Source organism: Cebus imitator, unplaced genomic scaffold (genome assembly GCF_001604975.1).
Source record: "Cebus imitator isolate Cc_AM_T3 unplaced genomic scaffold, Cebus_imitator-1.0 Scaffold56, whole genome shotgun sequence".
Lineage (NCBI taxonomy): Eukaryota > Metazoa > Chordata > Mammalia > Primates > Cebidae > Cebus > Cebus imitator.
In genome coordinates this window covers 5,582,896-5,609,410 of record NW_016107371.1, presented here as the reverse complement: position 1 = coordinate 5,609,410, position 26,515 = coordinate 5,582,896, and the positions used below count along the sequence as shown (strand labels likewise).

Genomic DNA, 26,515 nt, shown 5'->3' with positions numbered 1-26,515 from the left:
CTGAATCTATTTCTGGGAGTACCTATGGAATCATAATTAGCAGAAGTACCTATAGCAAATCATAGAGGAATAATCTACACAGACATAAAGTCTTTTTAAAAAGATATTCTATTTAGATTCAGTGTTTTGACAGAGTTTAATCCCTCCTAACCTCTCCCACCAAATATTCACATTTTGGAGGCAGTAACAATAGAACCTCCAGCTGCATTGTCATAGATCCATCGAGCTCATCTGGACTTTGAAAATGCAACATAAAATGAGCCCTTTAATGTCTGCTGTATCTGACTTTTCAAAATAACTTATTTAGAGCCACTAAGAGAGCCCTTACACATACCTTTGCGCTGGCTGAACATTTCTGAGGTCCTTCCTTCCAACCTTGCTCAGCTAGCAGTGAGCTGCTTTCAAGAAGAGGCGATGGGAATTTTGGTTCCTGTGCTTCTCAGGGTAATATAACACTTCCTTTCTGCCAGAGTGCCTTCTCCTCCAGCCCAGTCCCTGACCCCTGGTGGCAGTGTGCAAGATTCAGAGGTTTCTGCTTCTGCACACAGGAAACCCACTGTCCCTGCCCTGTGACTGTGGACTTGCTGTTGGCTCACTGAACATTTTAGAAAGTGATGAGGACATGCTCTGTATATGTTACTGAGTTGACCCTGTAAAGTCTATCATGGAGTGAGATCACAGGACTCAATATCTAACTTCTGTACAGTTTCTTATCATAAAGCAAATAAACAGCATGGCCACCTTTAACAAATCTCTATTTTATAGTCCTAATAGCACCAACAGGTAGTAGATTTGATAAGCCGAGTGTGAACCAGGCTGGTGTTTTGTATCTTTATAGATAAGTAAATACTGCTAGCTATTGTCGGAACATAATTTTGATTTTTTGCACTCACAACTTCCAGTTGCATCATAATGGATATAGTGCACAGTGCTTTGCATTATAGTTATTTATTTTTGTCTTTTTTCCCTAGTAAAGCAAGAAGAAAGTCCATACAACAGCGCTAAATGCTTAGTAATTAAATGAATGGATAAATGTAGTAATAACTTCCTTATTTGTACTTAGCACAACCCCCACTTTCAACCCCCACTTTTTTTTTTTTTTGAGATGGAGTCTTGCTCTGTCACCCAGGCTGGAGTAGAGTGGCACGATCTCGGCTCACTGCAGCCTCCGTCTCCCAGGTTCAAGCCATTCTCCTGCCTCAACCTCGCAAGTAGCTGGGACTACAGGTGCATGCCATCATACTCAGCTAATTTTTGTATTTTTAGTAGAGATCGGTTTTGTCATGTTGTCCAGGCTGGTCTTGAACTCCTGACCTCAGGTGATCTGCCCACCTTGGCCTCCCAAAATGCTGGGATTATAGGCGTAAGCCTTTAGCCCCCTTTTAATCCATATTCCCTGTTATCCGAGTTGAAGCAAAGGGCAGCAAACCTGGCTGTTTCTGACTTACTGTTCATGTTCTTAAACTTCAGAATCCTAGAGAAGATTGTGGTGGAAGTCTGCCTTTCATTCTTCCCTGTTATCCTGTTATCACTGTTTTTTTTTGTTTTGTTTGTTTGTTTTGTTTTTTTGCGATGGAATCTTGCTCTGTTGCCCAGGCTGGGGTACAGTAGCACGATCTTTGCTCACTGCAACCTCCACCTCCCAGGTTCAAGCAATTCTCCTGCCTCAGCCTCCTGAGTAGCTGGAACTACAGGTGTGTGCTACCATGCCTGGCTAATTTTTGTATTTTTAGTGAAGACAGAGTTTCACAGTGTTAGCCAGGATGGTCTAGATCTCCCGACCTCGTGATCCCCCAACTTGGGCCTCCCAAAATGCTGGGATTACAGGCATGAGCCACTGCGCCCAGCCGTCATCACATTGTTATGAGACCCTTCAATAGCAACTCACTGAGATATAGACATACTGTAACATCATATTTTATTTGAGGGTAGAGATCACAACCATTGAAAATAGAAAATGTCAACTCAGTGAGTAAAGATCTTTGTGAGTCTATGAACCACTGGATGCCCAAACAGGTGGGCTTCAGGGGTAACTTTAAAAGACACACAAATGTCAAAAACCACGTGCAGAGTTAGTACAAGTCAATGAAATGACAATGATCACGACAAAAATTGAGTTCATGTTGCCACCAGTTCACAGCGCTGATGTTCTATAAATAGTAATAATACTTATGTTTTGCATGTAATATACAGCTTATGGTCTTGGCCAAATTCTAACAGCTCCATCATAACTAGTCATTGACTAGTAAAGTATATGACCAAGCCAACAAGCTTTTACAGGAAAATGATATAAACTGGCAAGATGATTCATTCTCAAGTGAAAATTCATGATGTCTAATCATCTCTATGGAGCTACATATGTATGCACTACAAATTCTATTTGGTTCCTTGAACAGTTCCAGTATCCTTATGGATGCTATTCAATACATAAGATAACCTATGTAAAACTTCTGGTTAAGTTCCTGCTACTCTGCTACAAGAAGGTGTTTAACTGTATATTAATTTCCATTCCCTTCCTTAGTGACATGACTGGCTTATTCCAGTCCTAGATTCCATTCTACTACATTAAAGTAATGCTAATGATAACAATGACTTACTATGTGTGATGTTTTATCATTTACAAAGTGCTTCGACGAATATTCTCATGTTATGCATGCAGCCACTCTGGGAGATGTTGCTTATTCTCCAAGAATTGCCAAACAGGCTATGTATAGAAAATTAGTGACAAAATGTTTCCTTGTACCTTTATATGGTGAGCACAAAGAGAGAGAAGAAATGTTTTCAAGATGCCTTGATGTTCATGTTCAAATAATTCAGCATAGCTGCAAACTTCTGGGAAACAACAGCAGCAGATAGAAAGCAAGAATGAATTGGCTTTTTTTTCTTTTCAGACAGGTTCTGGCTCTGTTGCCCAGGCTGGAGTGCAGTGGCATGATTTAGGCTTACTGCAACTTCTGCCTCCTGGGCTCAAGCTATCCTCCTACCTCAGCCTCCAGAGTCTCTGGGGCTATAAGTGTTGCCATCATCGTGGCAATTTTTTTTTTTTTAATTGAGATGGAGTCTTGCCCTATTGCCCAGGTTGGAGTGCAGTGCCGTGATCTCAGCTCACTGCAACTTCTACCTCCAGGGTTCACGTGATGCTCCTGCCTCAGCCTCCCGAGTAGCTGGTATTACAGGCATGTGCCACCACACCTTGCTGATTTTTGCCCTTTTAGTAGAGATGGTGTTTCACCATGTCGGTCAGGCTGGTTTCAAACTCCTGACCTCAGTTGATCCACCCGTCTCAGCCTCCCAAAGTGCTGGAATTACAGGTGTGAGCCACCGCACCTGGCCTGTTTTTCCCCATGTTGCCCAGGCTAGTCTCAAACTCTTGAGCTCAAGTGATCCACCAGCCCCTTATCCTCCCATAGTGCTAGAATGACAGGCTTGAACCACCATGCCCAGCCAAATTGGCTCTTTTTTAAAGCAAGACTTCATGTAACAATAAAACTTATACACACAGAAGCAGCATCCCAAACTAAACATAAACACATGTGGTTTTTGGCATCGCAGGATATACAAAGGAGGGCTTTTACAATATTGACATCTCACATAGATGATATAGTCATACTATCTACATTTGCATTGTGTCTGAATATGAATAACAGAGTTATAAAACCATATGCATATACACCACCATATCAAACACACCTATGAATTGGTCATATGACAGTAAGTAATAAATAAATATGTATATCTATTTATATGTCATATCTATATAAGATACATATTTTGCAATATTTTGTCATTTGTTCTTTATTCTTTGCTCTCATTAGGAATCTGATAGGAGCTAGACTTGAGTCACTGGTCAGTTAAGTTTACTTCTTTCAAGGTTTTGTAAAACCAAATCAACCTTGTAATTGTGCTTAGTGCTGTTCACTAGGTATACATTCAACATCATTTCTGACAAATATTGGCTGTCTACCACTTTTGGGATGTGGGCTGCCAAGAAGCTCTGATTTATGGCAGTCAGGAATGCTATAGCTTCTATATCTCTAGTTTTTATTCTAGATTCTTTTTCTACTTTAGTTATTTATTTTACTCTAAGTTGGTACTTCATTTCCTAGTTGACTTCTTTATTTTCCTTGTATCTGTTGTCATGCCATGTGGATTGACAAATCTGTGATAATGTGACTTCAAATGTCTAGGTTTATTGATCTATTTTTATGAGATTGAAAAATGTGCTTGAGAATATAATTAGAACTTGATCAAACTGAACCTTTTTTAAGATGATAAAAATAATAGACATTTTACAAAAGAAAAACATATGGTAAAAACAAGTCTTTCCAAGACTTGGGTAACTTTGAAATCATGCAGTTTCTCTAATTACAGATGTGAATTTTTGGCAGGTAGGATTGTAAAATTACTTTTGTTAGTATCACATTGTAATGCTGAGGGCATAGTCTTAGCCTGATATGTGAATTTCACTTGTAGTTTGTAGACGTTTCTCAAAATCCACTCAACAGAACACCAAAATGAACACTTTCTCTCTGAGAAGTGCCAGATGGGGAAACAAATGCAGTTGAGATGCCAAACCATATAAATGGTGTCAGTTCTAAAACAAGGCTCTCCAGGGGATGGCTGCAAGGGAAAGAAGTCCAGAGGAAACATCTAGTTTTTCTGTGTGAAAAGTTACTTAGTAAGTATTTAACTCATTTTCAGGGGAAGGAAGCAGGTGTTTAAGAATAATTTTTAAACTACTATAGAAGAGTTTTCAACTACTTATACTAACAATTACAGTTGGCTGATATATATAGGATATATCAATTCAGGCACGGTGGCTCATGTCTGTAATCCCAGCACTTTGGGAGGTCAAGGAGGGCGGATCACCTGAGGTCAGGAGTTCAAGACCAGCCTGTCCAACTTGGTAAAACACCATCTCTACTAAAAATACAAAAATTAGCCAGACATGGTGGAGCATGCCTATAATCCCAGCTACTTGGGAGGCTGAGGTAGGAGAATCACTTGATTCTAGGAGGCAGAGATTGCAGTAAGCTGAGATTGTGCTGTTACACTCCATCCTGGGAAACAAGAGTAAAAAAAAAAAAAAAAAAAAAAAAAAAAAAAAAAAAAAAAAAAAAAAAAAAAAAAAAAAAAAAAAAAAAAAAAAAAAAACAGAACATATCAGGTATGTTAGGTTTTGTGGAAATTACATACATCACAAAATTTCCCTAAATTGGCCAGATGCTGTGGCTTATGTCTGTAATCCCAACACTTTGGAAGGCCAAGGTAGGTGGATCACCTGAGGTTGGGAGTTCAAGAACAGCCTGACCAACGTGGAGAAACCCCATCTGTACTAAAAATAAAAAAATTAGCTGGGCGTGGTGGCATATGCCTGTAATCCCAGCTACTCAGGAGGCTGAGGCAGGAGAATTGCTTGAACCCAAGGGAGGTTGCAGTGAGCCGAGATCATGTCATTGCACTCTAGCCTAGGCAACAAGAATGAAACTCTGTCTCAAAAAAAAAAAAAAAAAATCCCCATAAGTTTAGATTACATAAAAGAGCGTTCACTAAACCAGATCAGGTAGCATGTAATGAAAATTAAAGTTTATTGAGCAACTATATGTTTGAAGCCAGCCTACGCTAAGCACTTGGGTTAATGGTGATTTAGCCATCAGATACAAACAGCCCTTTTCATTTCCTCCTCTTTTCTCCTGTGTGAACATATTTTCTTCTGACTAAATAAAAATAGTCAAAGTTCTGTTTTCCCTAGGGAAAAATATCTCATATTAGGTAAGAGGCATGTTTTCCATTCTGTTCTTCCCTCCTGTTACATTTCTCAGCAACCTGCATAAGTAGTCAACTTGCCTCCTGTTTTCCCTGTGCTGCACTGGAGAATGCTTTTCTGAAAGCACATGTTGCAGAGTGATGAGCAGTTAAGATTCTGAAGATATTTGACCAGGGTTCAAATCTCAGTTCCTTCACTTTCTAACCTTGAGGTGTAGGGTAAATTACTCAACCCATCTGTCTCTGTTTTGCCACCTATAAAACTAGAGTCTTAGTATTCATAGGGCTGTGTGAGAATTAAAGTATTTACTACATATAAGATACTTAAAATAGTACTTGGAATGTAATAAATACTCAATAAATGCTAGCTTTAAAATTTTTATGAAGTAAGAGTTTATAAAAGTGTGTGTAGGTATTTCACATATTGCCTGCTCTGTCAAAATAAACGATGTTAATACAACAGTCCTCATCATATAGAAATGCATTATGATGAGCTCCTGAAAACAAAGATTTTCTTAATTATCTCACTTAGAAAATACAAAATTATCATCAAAGAAGAGATGCAGAAAGGAAATGAATTAAAGAAAAAAATGTCAGATCATAATGGGAAATGAGTTTTGAACTTGATTTCAAGCTTCTGTAAAAAGTCATCTGAAGAAAATGAATGATAGTTACATATGCAGCAAGTTATATATGAAGGTTATTATACCTTAAAAGGATTATATAAAGTTATTGTTTAAGTATTTACATCAGTCGTGCTTTGGAGACTGCTTAATAGTGTATATGTTTACCTTGCACAGTTTCACTGGACTTAAACTATATGCCTTACAACTACTGTTTCATTTCCATATTATTTTCTTCTCCAGTTTCCCTTGTATTTTATATATATATTTACATTTCTTTCAAAAAAATTCGAAAGAGTATTCCCATCAGAATAATATTTTTTTCTACAAAAGGTAGACAACGTTTAAGGTATGATCATGAGAAAAGGGAAAAAGCAAAGGTGAAATACAAAAAAAAAAAAAAAAACTGAAGGAGAAAATTATGAAATGAGTAGAAACTGATTAACAAGCAAACAAAATGGAATAGCTATCCTTTTGTAAAATAATTCAAGCTCTCTGTTATACAGATCAATCCTGGAAAGAAGGCAGTTCTCATGAAAAACAGAATGACCTATTATTTTTTGTTTTTACATGTTTTTACCATATAAAGGTATAGAAATTAAAATTATGCAACATTTGGTCTATTTAGGCCACTGTGCTGAAAACAGATGTAAAAACTGAATTTATCATTTTATTGTTGTAAACAATGTATTATACTTCCTTACAAAAGTCACTGCTGTTACTTACAGGCAACAGGACTATACATCCCCACCTAATGCTGGCAGAGAATGAAGATGTTGGCTAAGTTAATTTTGGAACAGTCAGGGATGAATGGGGGAGGGAAAGGGCAGAGAGGAGAGATAAGATGCCAAGATGCTCTGACCAGCACTGCCAGTGTGCGTGGGGCAAACACTTTGATCTACTTACTTCTACCTTTCTGACATCACCCTTCTGGTTCTCCAGGGTCTATCCAAATCTCAGTCTTTAACCCTTAGGGAAATAACTTTGAACTAGAGATGCTCTCCTTTGATCATCCTTGACCCCCAATACAAAATGAGGCCTGGTTTCCATTCACTCTCAAAGTTATTAGGACAAATGAAATCCATACAGAGTAAACTGAACCTGACAGAGCAGATTCACTGCTCAACACTCCAGGTTCTGGCCCTCAGGACTCCTTTCTACCAACACCCTCTTGCTCACCAGGTTGAATACAGGCAGGCCTCTTTGCTGGTCCCTGAAAGCACCAAGCCTGCTATTGTCCTAAAGCCTTTGCACTTGCAGGTTCTCTTTCACCTTTTTTTTTTTTTTTTTTTTTTTTTTTTTGAGACAGGGTCTCGCTCTGTTGCCCAGGCTGGAGTGCAGTGGTGCCATCTCAGCTCACTGCAACCTCTGCCTCCCAGGCTCAAGCAATTCTCCTACCTCAGCCTCCTAAGTTGCTGGGACTACAGGAACATGCCACCACACCTGGCTATTTTTTTTGTATTTTTAGTAGAGACAGGGTTTCACTGTGTTAGCCAGGATGGTCTTGATCTCCTGACCTCGTGATCCACTCGCCTCAACTTCCCAAAGTGCTAGGATTATAGGGGTGAGCCTCTGTGCCTGGCCCTTTTCTTAGAATGCTCTTCCCCAGACATTGGCCAGCACTTGCTCTGCTGTTCTATTTAGGTCCCAGATTACATACCTCTTCTTTGGAGAGGGGTTCTCTGACTACTGTTTCTAGGTCAGCACCCTTTACATGTTTCTTCTTCCAACCACTTATCACTAACTGATATTACCCATCTAATTGTTTGTGATTAGTCACCTCTACTAGAATCTAAGTTCTAAGAATGTTCACTGAATCTAAAACGGTATCTGGAACACTGTTGGAGATCAATAAGTAAATATCTGTTCAATGATGCAATCAGAATTTGCTGGGCATAAAAAAGATATTCCATAAATATTTAAGGAAAACCTTATTGACCGAATGACTGTGTACATGCTTTATGCTAGTTTTAAAAAAGGCAGAATCTTATTATCTTATTTTAAATTTCCTTCTAATTGTTGGTTGGATCAGACTTGGGATGTCATGAATGTTTCTTAGAGTGATGTCATCTAAGTTGGGATTTAAAGGAGGAAAGAGTAAGTCAGGCAAATAGGATTATGTATTTAAGACGTAGTTGGGAGCAGGGGAAAAGGGAAGTGCTCAAGGCAAAGAGACTAGCAGGGGCAAAGGCCTGGCAGCCAGAGGAACTTCAGCTGAAAGGAGTCCAGTGAGATTGTAGCATGGAATGAGAGAGGATAACATTAATTATAGTTTAGTGAGAGGAGAGAGATGAGGTTAGAAAAATAAGCAAGAACTAGTGCCCTCATACGCATTGTAACTATATTGAAGATTTGGATTTTGATCTGAGGGTAATAGAGAGATACTTAGGTTTTTAAGCAGAGCATGAACAAGATCAGAATTGAACATCGGAAACTAGCTGCACATGAGAAGATGGATTGGAGGAGACACATCCTGAATGCAGGAGATTACTTGGAAGCTGATGATTATAAACTGTGTGATATATAAAGCTGAATAATGGCAGCAGTGATTGACAGAAGTGGATCAACTGAAGAGAATTTGCAGCATTGAATTTTTGGATTGTAGCAGTGTTGGTGGGGGCTTGAGAGGGAGAGGAAAGATCTAGCTTGGTGCCAGAGAACATTGAAGGCAACTGGTTTAAAGGTGGTTAATTATAAAAAAATTGTTTTTCAAAAGGTTGATTTTAAAATACCTATGAAATATTTTACTATACATGTCTAGTGAACAGTTGGATTTATGGGTCTAGAGTTTATGATAATCTTCTGGGCTGGAAATTTATATTTGGGCATCATCTCCCCAGAGACGTGAATTGATACTGTTTAGGAAAAACATACACTCTTTACCTATATTCAACTATTGTTAATACTTTATCCCATTTACTTTACATTTGTGTTATCTTTCTCTCATAAATGTGTGTGTCTCATAATGTGCATGTGTGTGTGTGTGTGTGTGTGTGTGTGTGTGTGTGATGTACACGGACACACACACATTTGTAGAACCATTTGAGCATAAATTATGTGCATCATAGCCCTTTACCTCTAAATACTTTACCTCTAAATAGAAAATGTATATTTCCTATAAATATGGGTAGTCTTTTACATAATCACAGTGTAGCTTTCAACTTTGGTAAATTTCACATTAATATAACACTTTTCTATAATCTAACATCTGCATTCTAATTTTGACAACTAATCCGATAATGACTCCAGAGAGCACTTTTAATTTTCTGGTTAAAGTCTAATTCTTCTGCTATGTTGTTTTCACAATTACACAAAAACCTAAGACCTATGTAGAATACTTGATTTAATTTACATGTTCCTTCCTATAAAAAAAGTAATAAGGTTTGAAAGAATATTTCTTTGTATTACTGAAGAGAATTTCTTACAACTATTTTATGATCTACCTAGAATCCAGGAGGGCAAAGCTACTAGGTGAATAAAAAAAGAGTTTCCCAAACTGACCTCTGTATATAGCATTTGCTTTGATGCTTCTTTATGAGCAAGAAAACCTCTCAAGGCCCAGAAAATACTTTTCCTATTATTATTATTATTATTATTACTTTTTTGAGATGGGCTGTTTGTTGCCCAAGCTGGTCTTAAACTCCTGGGCTCAAGCAATCCTCCTGCCTCAGTCTCTCACAGTGCTGGGATTACAGGCGTGAGCCACCATGCCCCACTGCCCACACATTCTTCCTGTTACCAATATCAACCAAGCTTGAGTTAAGTTATGTTTTCTCTCATTAACAAAGTAAAAACAGAAAGCAATCAGAAAAGCATACAGTGAAGTGGTAAGTGGGGAACAAAGTTCATTCTATAAAGTGGACTTTATGATTTCAGTCACTGTTAAGCAGTAGAATTCAAATACTAAAAAAATGCAATGCAGCAGGCATCAGCTAGAGCTAAATTCACAATGTTGTCGCTAAGAAAGAGTTCAGAGTAGGACGATATAAACCCATCAGCATTCCAAACCTAACATGACCAGAGAAGCACAATGAGAAGCTTTATTTATAGGAATACTTCTGCACCCACTTGCAAAGTTGCTAAACTGGTTCCTGTTTCCTTTGTGGGTGTTCTGGTCAAAGAATAAAAGCATGTTTTGGCCTGTCACTAGGTACTGAGAGCTGATCTCTAACAACAAAAGAACGACAAAAAGATTTATCAAGATTATTTACCTCCACAAGAGCCCCTAGTTACTGTGGCCCAAAGCCACCCATATACAGAAAAATTACTTCCTTCCCTCAGCACCCATCCTTTTCAAAAAAATATGAGAAATGTACCTTGATTAATCCACAAGCCACTTCAAAGGGAGATGTCTGACAGTACTAGATCTCTGGTAAAAACAAGTACACATAGCAGTCTTTAGCTGCCCACAAAAACCTACACCAAGATGACCCAACCACAATATGTTTGTCATTAGGCCACTGAAAGATTTGCTCCTAAAGTACATGGGCACAGGTAAGCCTTGATAAAATGGATTTTTTTTTTCATTTTCTTTTTTTGTTGTTGTTCTTGCTCTTTCAGAGATGGGGACAGGGTCTTGCTCTGTCACCCAGGTTGGAGTGTACTGATGCAATCATAGCTCACTGCAGCCTTGACCTCCTGGGCTCGTGTAATCCTTCTGTGTCAGCCTCCTGAATAGCTGGGATTACAGGCACATACCACCACACTTGACCAATTAAAAAAATGTTTTTTTTAAGAGAGGCAGTCTCACTGCATTGGTCAGGTTGGCCTCAAATTCCCAGCCTTAAGCTATACTCCTGCCTTGGCCTCCCATTGTGCTGAGATTATAGGAATGAGCCACAGTGCCCAGCCTAATAAAATATACACCTTCAAAAGAAAGTCAAATGACAGAGCTCTAAGGTAGTGGTAAATCTAGAGGCTTTGAAATGAGACACAGCCAAGTGTGAATTCTCTCTTTGCTACATACTGTGTAGCTTTGGCTGAATTACATAAAGTTCTCTGTGTCCTAGTTACCTCAGTAGTGAGGAAAAAAAAAGGAAATAACATCTACCTGCCAGGGCATTAAGTTAGGATTAAATGAGATGATGTTTGCAAAATGTCTAAGCACAATGTCTGGCATATGGTGGGTGCTTAAAAATAGTTTCCTGCACCCTTTGGCATGCTAACAAAGACTTATTTAATACTCAGCAGAAGGGCTGATTTAAAGCAGAAGAATTGATTTAAGGAAGAAGAGATGAGAAGGAGGGACCTGAGGCCTCCAAGGAGGGATGACACAAATCAGTGAAGGAAGGAAGGGAGGAGACTGCTCAGAGGCTTTGCCTGTAGTCTAGATAAGGGTAAGCCATGCTTGAACTTGGATAGCACAGTGAGGAAGACTACTTGAGAGGACTTGTGAGAGTGTTAGGGAGTATAAGAGGGTGAGTGATTCCAAATGTTGACTTACGCATGGCAGAAAGAGTGGTGCTGCCCTTGCAACCAGCAGGGAGGAAGGGATAACTTACGTCAAAAATGGTCATTTGAATTCTGGAGATGTTTTCAGAGGCACACAGAATATCTGGGGAAAGTTGTCTAGCTCACAGCTGGATTGTGGTGCTTTAAACTCAACAGAATGCCTTGCATTCAAGTTCCACTTTTGAGGCGTCAGCTACATGTAAATCAGTTGATACCCTAGCAGTAAAATATCTTCAAGAAGAGAAGAGAGATGGAGAGAGAAGAGGAAAGTTACAGACCATGTGTATTTAGGTCAGACATAACAACCCTGCTCTTTATTTTCCAGCTTGGTAGGCAAAGTGCCAAAACTACTGTTTGTGAAAGGTGTTGAAATGCAGCATGCTAGGGCTCTACGCCCATTTGCTTTCTGGGACATTGGTCAGTTGGCATTTTCTTACTTAAATAACAAAAACCATTCAGAGAAGGGCTCCTTTTTCCTTTGGGTTAGGAACAGCAAAAACTACCATCCCTTGTGTTTTTATTTAGTAGCAAGTATTCCAACATGGTGAGAAGAATGACCCCTAAAAAATATCCTTGTATTGATCCCTGGAATCTGTGAATGTCACCTTACTTGGCACAGAGAAATTAAGGATGCAGATGCAGATGGAATTAAGGTTGCAGCTGACTATGAGATGGGAAATTATACTGGATTATCCAGGTGGACCCAATCAGTGTAATCACAAGGATCCAAGTGGAAGAGGGAGGCATATCATATGATATTAAGAGTGTCATAGTGGCCAGGCATGGTGGCTCATGCCTGTAATCCCAGCACTTTGAGAGGCTGAGGCAGGCAGATCATTTGAGGTCAGGAGTTCAATACCAGCTTGACCAACATGGTGACACCCTGTTGCTAGTAAAAATACAAAAAAAATAGCCAGGTGTGATAGCACATGCCTGTAATCTTAGCTACTAGGGAGGCTGAGGCAGGAAAATCACTTGAACCTGGGAGGTGGAGGTTGTCATGAGCTGGGATCACACCACTGTACTCCAGCTTGGGCAACAGAGTGGGGCTCTGTCTTAAAAAAAAAAAAAAAAAGTATTATAGTGATATAGTGTAAGACTTGCTGGGACATTGCTGGCTTTGATGATTGTAGGTGGCCAAGAGCCAAGGAAAGCAGGGTGCTTCTAGAAGCTAGAAAAAGCAAGAAGATGGATTCTCTCCTAGGGCCTCTAGAAAGGAACACAGGCCTACTGACGTCTCAACTTTTTCCCTAGTGAGATGCATTTTGGACTTCAGACTGTTGGGGCTTAAGATAATAAATTTGTGTTTTAAGTCACTAACTTTTGCATGACCTGTTACAACTGCAATAGGAAACATAATACATCTGGTAAACACTTTGCATCCTATACTTGAGGCAGTATATCATCCATATTTTATTATCATCCACATTTTATTAAAAATAAAAATAGAGACTTAGAGAAGTCTTACCCTCGTGTGAAACCAAATCGTAACTACTATTTTGTTCCCCTCCAAATTCTTTCAAAATATCTAGGGAGAAGCCTCAAGACATCATCTTTCTTAGAAAGTTCCTCAGTATTGTTATCATCTAGAGATACTGGTGTCATGCTATAAATGGGACAAGAATGAATTATAACCACATCTAATAAAAATAGACTGTCTTCTTGTTGGTATGAGTAGCTACTTCATATCAGATACTCTCAACCAGGGATGCAAAGAGGCCCTTGTGTACATAACTAATTGCAGTCCTTGAAATTTAGTGTTTATGTTGTTTTTACCTAAGTAGGAAGTAGGAGATATCAGGTTTAAGTTTCTTTTTTCTTTTCTTTCTTTTTTTTTTAATATTTTTCTTTTTAAAGACAGGTTCTCCCTCTGTTGCCCAGGCTGGAGTGCAGTGGTGCCATTTTGGCTCACTGTAACCTCCACCTCCCTGGTTCATGTGATTCTCCTGCCTTAGCCTCCTGAGTGGCTGGAATTACAGGCACATGCCACCATGCCCGGCTAATTATTTTCATATTTCTTTTAGTAGAGACAGGGTTTCACCATACTGGTCAGGTTGATCTGGAACTCCTAACCTCAGGTCATCCACTCATCTTGCAAGGCCTCCCAAAGTGCTCTGATTATAGGCATGAGCCACCACATCTGGCCCAGATTTGAGGCTTTTAGGAATGCCTTCATTCTCACCATTAAATCCTAGCTATTTCTGTCCTGGCTCTTCCCTTACCGAATGAAGTTGGCTCAATTAAAGCAGGCCATCAGGCAAGTCCAGGCTGTGTCTTGCTGGAGAAGAAAGTAGAATATCTGTCCCATACAAATAGATGTAAGACAGAAACCAGATTAGCACTGCAGAAAGCCAACCATACCCTATCTGTGTGTTTTGATTGCTAGAGTTTCATTTTGGATAATGTCTTTTTAAAAAATTTTAGTTTTCAAGTACAAAATATTATAGATTTCACCTTTATGAATTATACAGCAAACTCTTCTAAAAAAAAGCTTGCCCTTCCCAGTGGCATCTTGTCACCCACATGTTTTTAGCACCAAGGAAAATTTTGCCCCAGTGCAAATTAAAAGACCCAGGTTCTCACCTCCTTCAACTTGAAGATTTTAAGAAATCTAAGTTGAAATGAGCATTATATAGCATCTGACCTATTAACTGATTGTAATTTGATGTGGCTTTTACCCAGGATGAATGACATCCTGAGTGACCTCAAATCCTTTGTGAAAAGAGATGTGTGAATCACAGGCATGCACACATGCCCAGGTCCACACAAATACACTCACATGCTTTTGCACACAGATAATCAGCTTTAATCATTTCTGAAATGCTTCCTTCTCAGTATAACCTCCAGACATATTACAGAAACTTCTTGCAGACAACTGTAGGAAAACAAACAAGAAAAGCTTATGTGACAATTATCAAAAGATAGGCCTCTTCCATGTTATTACAAACAGCTGTACAGCCATTTGTTAAGCAGCTGTTTCCTAGAAACATTTATTCAATAAAACTCTTCCTCTCTTCTTTTTGTCCCAAGTTTAAGGTCATGCCATCCAAACATGTAAGTAAAGCAACTCAGTTTTGTCACTGGATAAATTGTCTGCATCTGTCAGAGTTCAAAATCAGTGCTTTTTATGCTGCAAGCTTTGATACCTATAGAGTTTTACAAAAAGCTAAATTTCCTATCTGATTTGGAGGATATCAATAATACTGTGTATGACAGAAAGAGAAAAGATGGTTGTATCTAAGTGTTCTTTTAAAAATTCATATAAATTATGGATTTGTCCAATGAATTAAGCTCTCTTGTGTTCCCTGCTGAAAGCTAGCCCTAAATCACAAACATAGGAAACAAGTTGTGTACTGTCTTTCCATTAATAGCAGTGGTCTTGTCCTGGTATAGCTATATTTTCTTGTTCTGCAGCTCTAAGCAGTTAGCAGCTTATATTTTTCAAGAAACTCAGCAGTCCATGACTATGAAATACAGCAAACCTTATAGGTAGATGATGAACTGAGGAGGGAAAGCACACAGAATAAAAGTCCAAATATACTGGCTATAAAACTAATCAGTTGCATATACTTTAGATAAGACTTTTAAATTCATCTTAGTAAGATCACTTCCTCCAACTCTAACATATATTTTAGCAAACTAGAATAATTAACAAAACTGATGAGATCAAATACTAATTAATAAATACCACTATTAATAAAAACTCAGAATAGCCATATTCCATTGAATGAACAATGATATTGCCACCACATGGACTGCCAACTTATGTGGGGGTAATTTCTAAAGTTAATATGGAAGAGCTGAAAAACCAATATTATCAAATTTAAGATTTAAAAAAGTCATTAAATTATCTATTTCGTATATATACCACATGTAGAGAAATTCTTAGGTGCATTAAAGTTAGTTTTCAGGAAGATTAAAAGGAAAGTCTATATGCAGATATTTGGACACTTAAACTATATTTCCTTTAAAATAATCTGAAACCCTGGTAGTGAATGAGGTATGAATACGGATTCTAAAGTGTTTCTGTTTGTTTTTAGGTATACACTGCTTTTTAGTTCTGTGCTTCATAAAAAGCTGTATAATTTTAGTAGATTTACTTACCGTGAGGCTTAGATGATAATATTGAAAGCACATTCTATGCTTTCTATGGGGTTAGGTTCTAAAGCCCCTGAATAAGTTCAAAGTAATATGATTCCACTGCACTTTGAGCTTCAGAATCCATCTCTTAGTGTCAGGGGGGATTTCATCGTGTAATTAGCAGCTTTGAGGAATAGGTCATGGAGAGCCAACATGGACTCCCCTCTTCAACAAGGGAGCAATGCAGGCTTGGGTAACATTTCCAGACATGTAGAAGTGGAGCCCAGTTGAAGTCAGAACAACAAAAGTCATGTGCAATCTAATAGATAAGGAGAGAAACTAGGCTACAGGTAAGAGAATGGAAAAGACTGATTTCCAAGTGCAAGTCAAAGACCTTGGAGAAAGAAGGAGAGAGAGCCAACTTGGCCCCTGACTTTCGGGGAGCAAGTCCTGTACCCATGAAGCCTGACCTGTGGATGTCAATTCAGCTGCTTGCCCAATCATTACCACTGTTACCTTTTTGAGTTTGTTTGGATCAGTTTTGATTTTGTGTGACTCAGAGAGCCTTGACGGGAAAGAACGCTACCATTTAAAAAGTGCCAAATACCTTGCTGAAAAATTTACATGCATTTTTCATTTGACTCTCATTAAAGATTTAAAATAATATTATTCCTATTTTATAAATGAGGAAAGGAATACGACATAGGAACGTTTTGTCCAATGCTGTATAGTTATGCAGCTACCACCATTATGCCCAAAGACAGTTTCTTCTCAGTAGCTAACAAGATTCCTCCACGAATAAAAATGTTTCTTCTTTTCCTAATAACTGGCGCCATGTTCAAAATCCATCTAGGATGATGGAGCTTTCTTATCCCTAACACAATGATGCCAAAGATGCCATTAGAGGCTTATCCCTCACAACAGATCTGTGAATCTGATAGCAACATAAACAAGGGTTGAGGGACACAGTAAGCGAATCTTTCTGAGAATATGGACTATTTTTTTAAAAAACATGGGCTTTTCAACTAATCTCTGAGCACACTGAAGGTAAGACCATCGCTGTGCCTAGCCCACCATGAGAACTCAAATATCTAGGGTATGATGGTTAATTTTACATGCCAACTTGACTAGGCTGATTGGAGGCAGAGCAAGATGGCAAAATAGAAGGCTCCATGGATTGTTCCCCTGCAGGGACACCAATTTGACAACTATCTACACAAAAGCAGCACCTTCGTAAGAACCAAAAATCAGGTGAGCACTTACAGTTCCTGGCCTCAGCTTGGCTAAACGGTGATGCCCAGCTGTTTGGTCAAACACCGGTCTAGATATTGTGAAGGCATTTTTTAGATGTGATTAAAATTTAAGTCAGTGGACCATGAATAGGGCTGATTATTCTTCATTATATGCATAGACCTTATTCCATCAGTTGAAAGCCCTAAAAGACAAGACTGAGGTTTCTCAAAGAAGAAATTTGGCCTCAGGACTGCTACACAGAAACCCTGCCTGAGTTTTCAGCTTGTTTTGCGTGCCCCGTGGGATTCGGACTTAAAATTAATGCCTACCTGAATATTCAGTAGCTTACTCTAAGGATTTCAGACTTGCCAGTTCCCATAATCACATAAGCCAATTTCTTAAAATAAATTTATCTATCTACCCATCCATCCATCCATGATCAACTCAACTATCTAGGCGTCTATGATGGATGGATGGACAGATAGAAATAGATTAAGTGTGTGTCTATCCCATGTGGGGATCTCTATTGTCTATATTTATGCATCCTGTTGGTTCTATTTCTCTGGAGAACGCTAACATGTAGGGTTTGTTGAGGTGGTTGGAGGTAGAATAATTTAATTTAGGAATTGTGGGGATGGGGAAACCCCACTGTGATTTCAAATCTCCAGTCAGTCCTTTGTAAAGGTGAAGGCAGGGATCATGAATGGATGGTGCTTTACTTAGTAGAATATCTTAATAAGTTATTGAAATATAAATGTAGCAGTGCCTAGACTGAGGTGGGAGATGGGGAGCTACTGATACATAACCTGCCCATTTTTGGAGAGTCAGAAGCTAGATGGGGGTTATAAAGATAGTTTACACAAAAAATGCAGAAGGTCCAGCACATGTCAAGAAGTCTAAGTTTGTGGTGGGGGATTCTCAATAAATTCCTAAGAACATTGGTATCCAATACTGATTTTGAATTGCTTTCTGCTCTTTGCAGTAATCACCTTCACTGCTTCTTCCTAGCTTCCAACCTTCAATTAGATGTGTCACACCTATAATATTGTTTTAGCTATGCTTTGGGGGATCAAAAGGAAAAAGTGGGACTTCTAGCTTGAAGCAAAGTTGGTCAGTGAGTGAGGTTCTGCACCCATTGGGCACTTTAGGCAAGATAAATGATTAGATATTATAACAGCAGAGAAGCAATTTGCAGCATAGTTTGACTCAATGACAGTTGTACTTAAAAGTGATCAAGTTCAAATTTGTTTCTACCAGGGGAAACACAGTTTAGGAAGATAGCAAATTAAGGATTATGAGAACCTTCACTGTTTACCAAGGGGTAATGTCAGGCAAGCTACCTCTCTGAGTACCCCATTTGTAAAACTGGGTAACATTAAAAAATTATTTAAGACTTTAAAAATAGTGGATATCCCAGTGTGGTGGCTCACGTCTATAATCCCAGCGCTTCGGGAGGCCAAGGCAGGTGGATCACCTGAGGTCAGGAGTTTGACAGCAGCCTGGCTAACATGGTGAACTCCATTTCTACTAAAAATACAAATAATTAGCCAGGTGTGGTGGTGCACGCCTATAATCCCAGGTACTTGGGAGGCTGAGGCTGGAGAATCACTTGAACCCAGGAGGTGGAGGTTGCAGTGAGCCAAGATTCTGCCATTGAACTCCAGCTTAGGCAACAAGAGTGAAACTCAGTCTCAAAAATAAATAAATAAAAATAAATAAATAAATAAAAAGAGTGCATGTAAGCATGCATCAGACTGCCCAGCACAGAGAAAAAACTCAAATAATATATATTGTTATTATGAATAAGGAGGAGCCTTTCAATGTGGTCTGCAAATGCCATTTAATAACTGGCATAAGTGCTTAATGCTGAGCTTCTACAAGTGAACAGGAAAGCATGTCTTTCCCTGTGAAAGCCTAGCCCCCGACTTTACAGCATCATGGCTTATCCCTTCACCCATAGGAGTCATAACACTTTTGACATTTTTGTCCCTGATATATTTTTAAAAAGATATTTGAAAATATATTTAAAGGTTAGTTTGGGTTTCGGAAGTATACTTGGTTGAGGGCAAGTGCTATGGCATAAGTTAATATACTGTATACACCTGCTTTTTCAAAAGTTTTCCCATTTAATCCCTGCAAGTGTTCATTTTGCTTCTGTTTGTTTCCGATTTTTTTTTTTTTTTTTTTTTTTTTTTTTTTTTTTTTTTTTTTTTTTTTTTTTTTTTTTTTTTTTTTTTGAGATGGATGGAGTCTTACTCTGTCACTCAGGCTGGAATGCAGTGGTGCAATCTTGGCTTACTGCAACCTCTGTTTCCTGGTTTTAAATGATTCTCCTGCCTCAGCCTCCTGTGTAGCTGGGATTACAGGTACGTACAACCATGTCCAGCTAATTTTTAATAGTCATGGGTTTTCACCACATTGGGAAGGCTGGTCTTGAACTTCTGATCTCAAGTGATCCCCCTGCCTTGGCCTCACAAAGGCCTCTTATAGGTGTGAGCCAGTGCACTTGGCCTTGTTCTCGATTTTTAAAGCAATTTTACAGATGTGCTTTCTAAGACATCTTAAAGTGTTCCTTATTAAAATTTAAAGCTCTGTTCAAACCTTTCTTTTTAAGGGAGAATTACATGTTCCATATTAAAATTTTGGCAATATAGAACAGTAACAAAACAAAATAACAATCACCCACCATAAACCCATCACTCAAAGGGAACTATTATTAAATAATACACACTCTCATTCACTTAATATATCTCTCATTACTGATTCTTGAAATATGTTGTGGAGGTTTCACTTGATAGTTTTAGCTAAAAGAGATGGTAGTATTATCTACCATATACAATTTAAAAAAATACAGAAAATCCAGGTGAAAAATGTTATTGACTTTTTTTTGTCTTTTCTTTTATGTACGCAAGGTATAAAAAGAACTACGCACACTATGTCTTCAGAGAAAAGTTGACTTGTACATGAGGACAGCATCAAGGCTTTCTGATTCTAGATGCAATCTCAAGAAACGTCAGAGGTAATACCCATGTTATACAGAGGATGTATGACTTAACAGCATCATTCTTACTAACAACAGGCCCTGACTCCAGTCATATGCACTTCTAATACAGTGAGAGAAGTTAGGCCAGGCAAGAAGAAATAATACAAAACACTGAAGCATACCTTGGAGATATACAGGTTATGAAACATTATTAGAGAAGCGAGTTTTTTTCACCTTTAAAATGGCAAAGGTGCTTTTAAAATAATAATACCCAGTGGTGAAAATGAGATCAACTAACTTTCTTATATACCCTTATGGGGAATGTAAATATAAATCATCTTTCTGAAGGGTAATCTAATACATTTGAATAAATTCAAAACAATAAGAATTTCACTAGGATAACATAAAAGCAAAACAAAACACACAAAAAACAAAAAACAAGAGGGGAATAAGGGACTGTACAGAGTATAATATTTTATAATCATTAATATTTATGTTTTTACTGTTAAGTGGAGAATAAGTAAAATAAAGAAATGTACTATCATCATAATTCTATAAAACAAACAATTATATATAATACAACATGCACATATACATAATTCATGTATATATAAACATACATATGTATATAAAGTTCACCTAATTTATAATTTGGTAAAATAGAATATTTCTAAAAGAGAACACCATCTTCTGCCACTTTTCTTAACTCCATGGAAAAAAATATTCCTCCCCTATTCTTTCAATATTTACTAAACAGCAGCACCATGCACTCATTTGCTTATGCCAAAGTTGTAAGCATCATTCTTGACAATTTCATTTTTTTCACCCTCTAGACTGTATTTATCGGCTAGCTAGCTCTGTTTCACTTCCAAAACATAATTCAAAATCTGTCTACTTCTTTTCAAGCCATGCTTATCTTTTACCTAGACCATGACAGTGACTTTCTCAATGGCCTCTATTCTTGTTGAGGGACAGTCAGCTTGGTTACAGAAAAAGTCACGTCATTCCCTTTGTTTGAGTTTGCTATTGCTGTGCAACAATTACAATGAATTTAGTGGCTTAGAATAAACAATTATTTATTCTCTCACAATTGACTACCCACAGGTTTGTGGGCTAGAACTCCAGCCATGGCTTTGCCGGGTTCTCTATTCAGGTTCTCACTGGGCTGAAATCCAGGTGTTGGATTGGGTTGCAATATCACCTAAGCCTCTTCAAGATCACTGGGCATCATATAAGACATTTCTTTTTGGTTGTAGGAGTGAGGCCCTCAGCAATGAAGAGCCACCCATCACTTCTTGCCACTTGGGTTTCTCTACAGGGCAATTTGTTCTTCAAGCCAATAGGAAATCACATCTACTGCTCTGAATGTCTCTGACTTCTCCTGTCTCTGACCTCTAGACACTCTTTTAAACGGCTTCCTTAATTAGGTCAGACCCACCCAGAATACTCTCCTCCTAAAAAAACTTAACTGATCAAACACCTTAATTACATTTCTAAAAATCCTTTCACCTTTGCCACATAACATAACCTAATCAAAAGAATGATAAATCTTCTATTCATGTTCACATTCTCTCCATGCTCAGGAGAAAAAGAGTACCCAGGAAGTGCACACCAGAGGATGGGAATCTTGGGAACTGTGATGAACCACATGTTTGTGATTCCCTAGAATTCATATATGGAAACCAAAACCCAAATTCAACGGGGTAATATTAGAAGATGGAGCCTTTAGAAGGTAAAATCAGGGTTATATTAGGAAATGGGGTGGAACTCATGATGTGATTATATTAGACGGAAGGCCCCAGGCTCTCTCCACATGAGGATATAAGGAAAAGATGGCTTCTACAAACCAGCCTGAATGCTTCACCAGACCCCGATCTGCTTGCGCCTTGGTCATGGGCTTCCCAGCTTCCAAACTTTGAGAAATAAATGTTTGTTGTTTAAGCCACTCAGTCTGTGCTACTCTGTTTTAGCAGCCTGAACAAAGACAGGAGCCATTTTAAAATTCTGGCTACCATACCTCCCATCTTATACCATACTTGTCTCTAGGTGATGGTGTCTTGCCTAATGTATCTTCTTTTGAATATTTTTGGGTATTTTCTCAATTTTCTACACTAAATATATGTTAGTATTCTCCTTTTGCAAATAGTTCCCTACGATCATGTTATTCTTCTGCTTAAAATCCTTCAGTGGCTTCTCATTATTTTCTTACAATACTCCAAACTCCTAGTAGCCTGCAAGTCTGCTAGGCTGCATGACCTGGTTACCTCTTGCCTCCCTCTTCTAGCCGCCTACATTTCCTTCAGAGAACTTTTTAGAACTTTTAATTATCATGCTTTTGTTTTCCTGATTGTATTTATTTCCCTTACTAAAATGTAAGCCCAAGGAAAGCAGAGCCCTTTATGTCCTTTTCTCTCCTGTATCCCAGTAATTAGACAGTGCCTAGAGTGAAGAAATCACTCAGTAGATATGTGATGGAGTGAACCAATGCTAATGGCAAATAGGCCTTTCTGAGATCAGCCTATGTGACATGAGCCATAGAAGTAAACTCGGAATAATGTAAGAAAAAATAAGATCACATTTTGCAGTTATAAAACTGACTACATCAGCTGTGAAACAAAGAGTTATAATCCTCAACAGGGACAGAGTCTCAAGGAACAATCACAAAACAAAAAGAGGTCCATTGGACCCTTATTGGTCAGAGCAATCTACTGTTAAGAGTTCACTAATCTGTTCTGATTTTATCCTAAAGCACAAAAAACACTACCATCACTACCACCAGTAATATGATTGGCAAAGGAGTTGACAGTCCCTCAAAATTCTTGCAACTAGAATTGCTCAAACAGAAGTTGAATAGCCACGGGTAGGAATGCTCAAGACAGAATCTAGGTCTTGCATAAGAGGTTGGAAGAAACTGTAGTCTAGGCTGGGCTAAGCTGTAAGGGGAGAAAACTGGAGAGCCACAGTGAGTTTGCAGATAGACTTTGTATAGAAGGCACGACATTTATTTTTAAGTTGATTTGAATATGTTTAGATATAGCATATGCTCTCAAATTTCCATGGTTTCCTATTACTTACAAGTGACAGATATGCTCATTCATTGTAACTTCTTGGCCCAAAATAAGCATATGGGTTTGCTACTCTTGGACTCTCTAAGGCAGGGGTCTCCATCCCCAGGGCCACAGACTGGTACTGGTCCTTGTCCTGTTAGGAACCAGCCTGCACAGCACGAGGTGAGCAGTGGGCAAGTGAACATTACTGCCTGATCCCTGCCTCCTGTTGGATCAGCAGCAGCATTAGATTCTCATAGGATCCTCAACCCTATATGAACTGCATGTGTGAGGAATCCAGGTTGCACACTCCTTATAAGAATCCAATGTCCGGCGATCTGAGGTGGAACAGTTTCATCCAGAAACCATCTCTCCTACCCCCAACCCTCCATCCCAAGACCCTAGAAAAATTGTCTCTCTGGTCCCTGATGCCAAAACAGTTGGGGTCTGCTGCTCTCAGGTCTTTTCTGACACCTGAATATAAAGGACAAGGTAATATGTTAAAAGAGTTGTTGGCATGAAGGGATATAAACTTTACACTAAGGATAATCATTTTATGTATGACTTGCAAATCCTTCCTCTACCCTTTGACATTCTAGCCCATGAAATCTAACTTGCATGACTTAAGCTTCTGGCTTACTTTGAAGATTTTATCTGTTATCAAAATATTAACTTAACCTTTTCCAGTAAGAAGCTTGGTAACAATCCAATACACATGTGGATCAAAATAAAATTAAAGAATCTCCTTTTGTTCCTGGTTGAAGAACAAATATGATCCAGTTGAGACATTAGAATAAAAAAATATATATATAGTAAGAAGTCTCTGTAATCATGTAAATATTGAATTCAAGCTCAGCATCCTTTTTCATTTCTAACCACTGAGTTACAACTATATTTAGTTTTATCAGTGTACACTTTTAAACTACTCTGGTTGAGTAACTTAGTGTCCTGGTACCAGTTTTCACTATTTGAGGTGCTGCATCAGCTTCTGTTAAAAGAATGCTGACATTTTCATCTTTCAATAATAAACAGTAACTGGGGAAAAAGAAAACTCCTCCAGGTGTGTGAGAAGGAGGCAGTGTTATCCTCACATCTGCCTTTCAGCTGGCCTCTTTAAATGAAATGAGGCCTACTAAGAGAAGCCATTGAACTTGTCTACAATGTCCCCTCTTTCTCATGTGTTTATAATTTTCTCCAAAATAAAAGCTAATAATCAAGTTTGATTAAATGAAAACTGAAGGCAATACTTTTTAAAATTGAGGACACAAGAAAAAATTCTTTACAAAGTTATTCTCTATTTAAGGCAATTATATTTGTTCAAATTATTAGGGGCCTCCTGTTATTTCATTTTATTTTATTTTTTTCTGAAGCAAGATATCCCTGACTTGTGAAATTAAGTTTTGGAAGATTTTGTTCAATGGCGAAGTTTATACTAAAATTTCATCCTGAAAGTATTCCATCTGGACTATGTAAATATGAATATTAATCACTCCAAAATTAGCAATTGTTCTGCTCATGACTTTTGTTTTCATAGATATTTGTATACTTTCCAAAAATATTAAAAGGCACTAATTAGAATTGCCATACAGCTTATACAATATATAGTTTAAAAACAGGTGTGTTTTGAATTTTGCACATTTTGGTTCTGAAAGCAGGAATCAAAACCCAGTGAGCACACTGGGATTGTCACCACGGAATGAAGCAGGGAGGACAATCGCAGCAGAACTGTGAAAGTGACAGACATTGGTAAGTTATTATCAAAACTAGAGGAGTTTTAGAGAGACTCTGAGAAAGAGAGGCAGGAGTTACTTTTCCTTCTGTAGTGACAGAGCTGTCATAAGGACAGGAAGCACCTGGCAGGAAAAACTGAAGTTAGCAGAAGTGAGCCTGAAGGAGATATCTTATAAGGCATTAAGCTTACAGAGAAGGCATGTGTTAAGCCACTAATCTCTTATCTTAAAAGGTCAAGAAAAAATTCAACAAGGTGGGTAAAGGTTGACTTAGTCAGAGTATGGATTTCACCATATCTAGGCCTCAAGCTCCTCCACAAGTTTAAAAGGTTTGGATGAAGTGTGGGGACGTTCACGTAGGGCTCTAATGGAGAAGTGTTGAGAGAAACTAATGACCACTAGGCACCTATGGAACAGGGGGAAGGCCCTGAACTCTGATGATTTTGTATGAAAGGTTCTAGCATTGGGAAATAATGCCCAAGTGGAGACTGAAACAATCTTTAGAGCGTGGCCAGAGGAGGTGACAAAATATAGTATGTGCAAAAGTCCAAAGGCAAGAAAGGGAGATCTTAGCAACAGGGAAAGGAAATAGCTAGATACTATGGGAGTGTGGGCAGTAAAGAGGAAATTGGCAAGAGATGATGAGGAAATGAAGCAGAAGCCAGATCATGAAGGGCCTTGTGAATAGTGATCAGAGACCTGGGAAATGGGGAATCCAAGGGGTCAATGTGGGACCATTTAAGGGTGTGCAACTTAAGCAAACCTGTAAGCTTAATCTTTTCACTTAGAATATGGAAATAATTCTGCCTGGCTCAATGAGTTATAACGAACATCAAATAAAAATGCATGAGAAGAACTTTGCAAGCTAAAAGCTTGATAGAAAAATATTTTGTAGTAGTCCTCTCTCTTATTGTACAAATATCAAATATCCAAAACAGATATCAAGAAGTTTATTTTGTAGAATTGTTTGTGTTAAATTTGCCTTCCTCTCTTAGTCCATTCAGGCTGCTATAACAAAAATACCATCAACTGGGTGTGGCTTATAAAGAACAGAAATTTATTTCTCATGATTCTGGAGGCTGAGAATTCCAAGATCAAGGTGTCTGAAGATTCTGAAAGGAGCCTGCTTTCTCACGAGCAGCCTTCATCTCACTCTAATTTCACAGGAATCATGGAATCTCTCCTGAGCCTCTTTTATAAAGACATGAATCCCATTTATGAGGGCTCCGCTCCTATGACTTAATCATCTCCCCAACAAAGGCTCACCTTTTAACAGCATTGCCTTGGGGTTTAGGGTTTCAGTATATGAATTTTGGGGAGACACAAACGTTCAGACCACAGCACTTTTCCTCTTTGCTTTAAAGATGTGTTCTGTGAGGTGTACATTTCACGTACTAGTTCTTTACCATTTAACGTATACCGCTTGGATAAATGGAAAGAACGATTTCTTCTATAGAGTAGGAAAGTCAATTAAAAAAACACCAATCGGCCGGGCGCGGTGGCTCACGCCTGTAATCCCAGCACTTTGGGAGGCCGAGGCGGGTGGATCACGAGGTCAAGAGATCGAGACCATCCTGGTCAACATGGTGAAACCCCGTCTCT

At 38.5% G+C, this 26,515-nt stretch overlaps 1 protein-coding gene across 4 annotated transcripts in view; it reads right to left on the bottom strand.

Moving 5' to 3' along the window:
• The window catches only part of OXR1 (oxidation resistance 1), a 479,036-nt gene that overhangs the window by 132,577 nt on the left and 319,944 nt on the right, over window positions 1-26,515 (bottom strand). The window contains exon 1 of one of the 4 annotated variants that reach the window (XM_017528989.2): window positions 335-628. The exons of the other annotated variants lie outside the window; for them this stretch is intronic. Within the exon in view, the coding sequence (XP_017384478.1) occupies window positions 335-353 (19 nt within the window). The 5' untranslated portion in view covers window positions 354-628. Of the gene's footprint in view, window positions 1-334; window positions 629-26,515 lie in introns of those variants that run through there. 4 annotated transcript variants of the gene reach the window in all.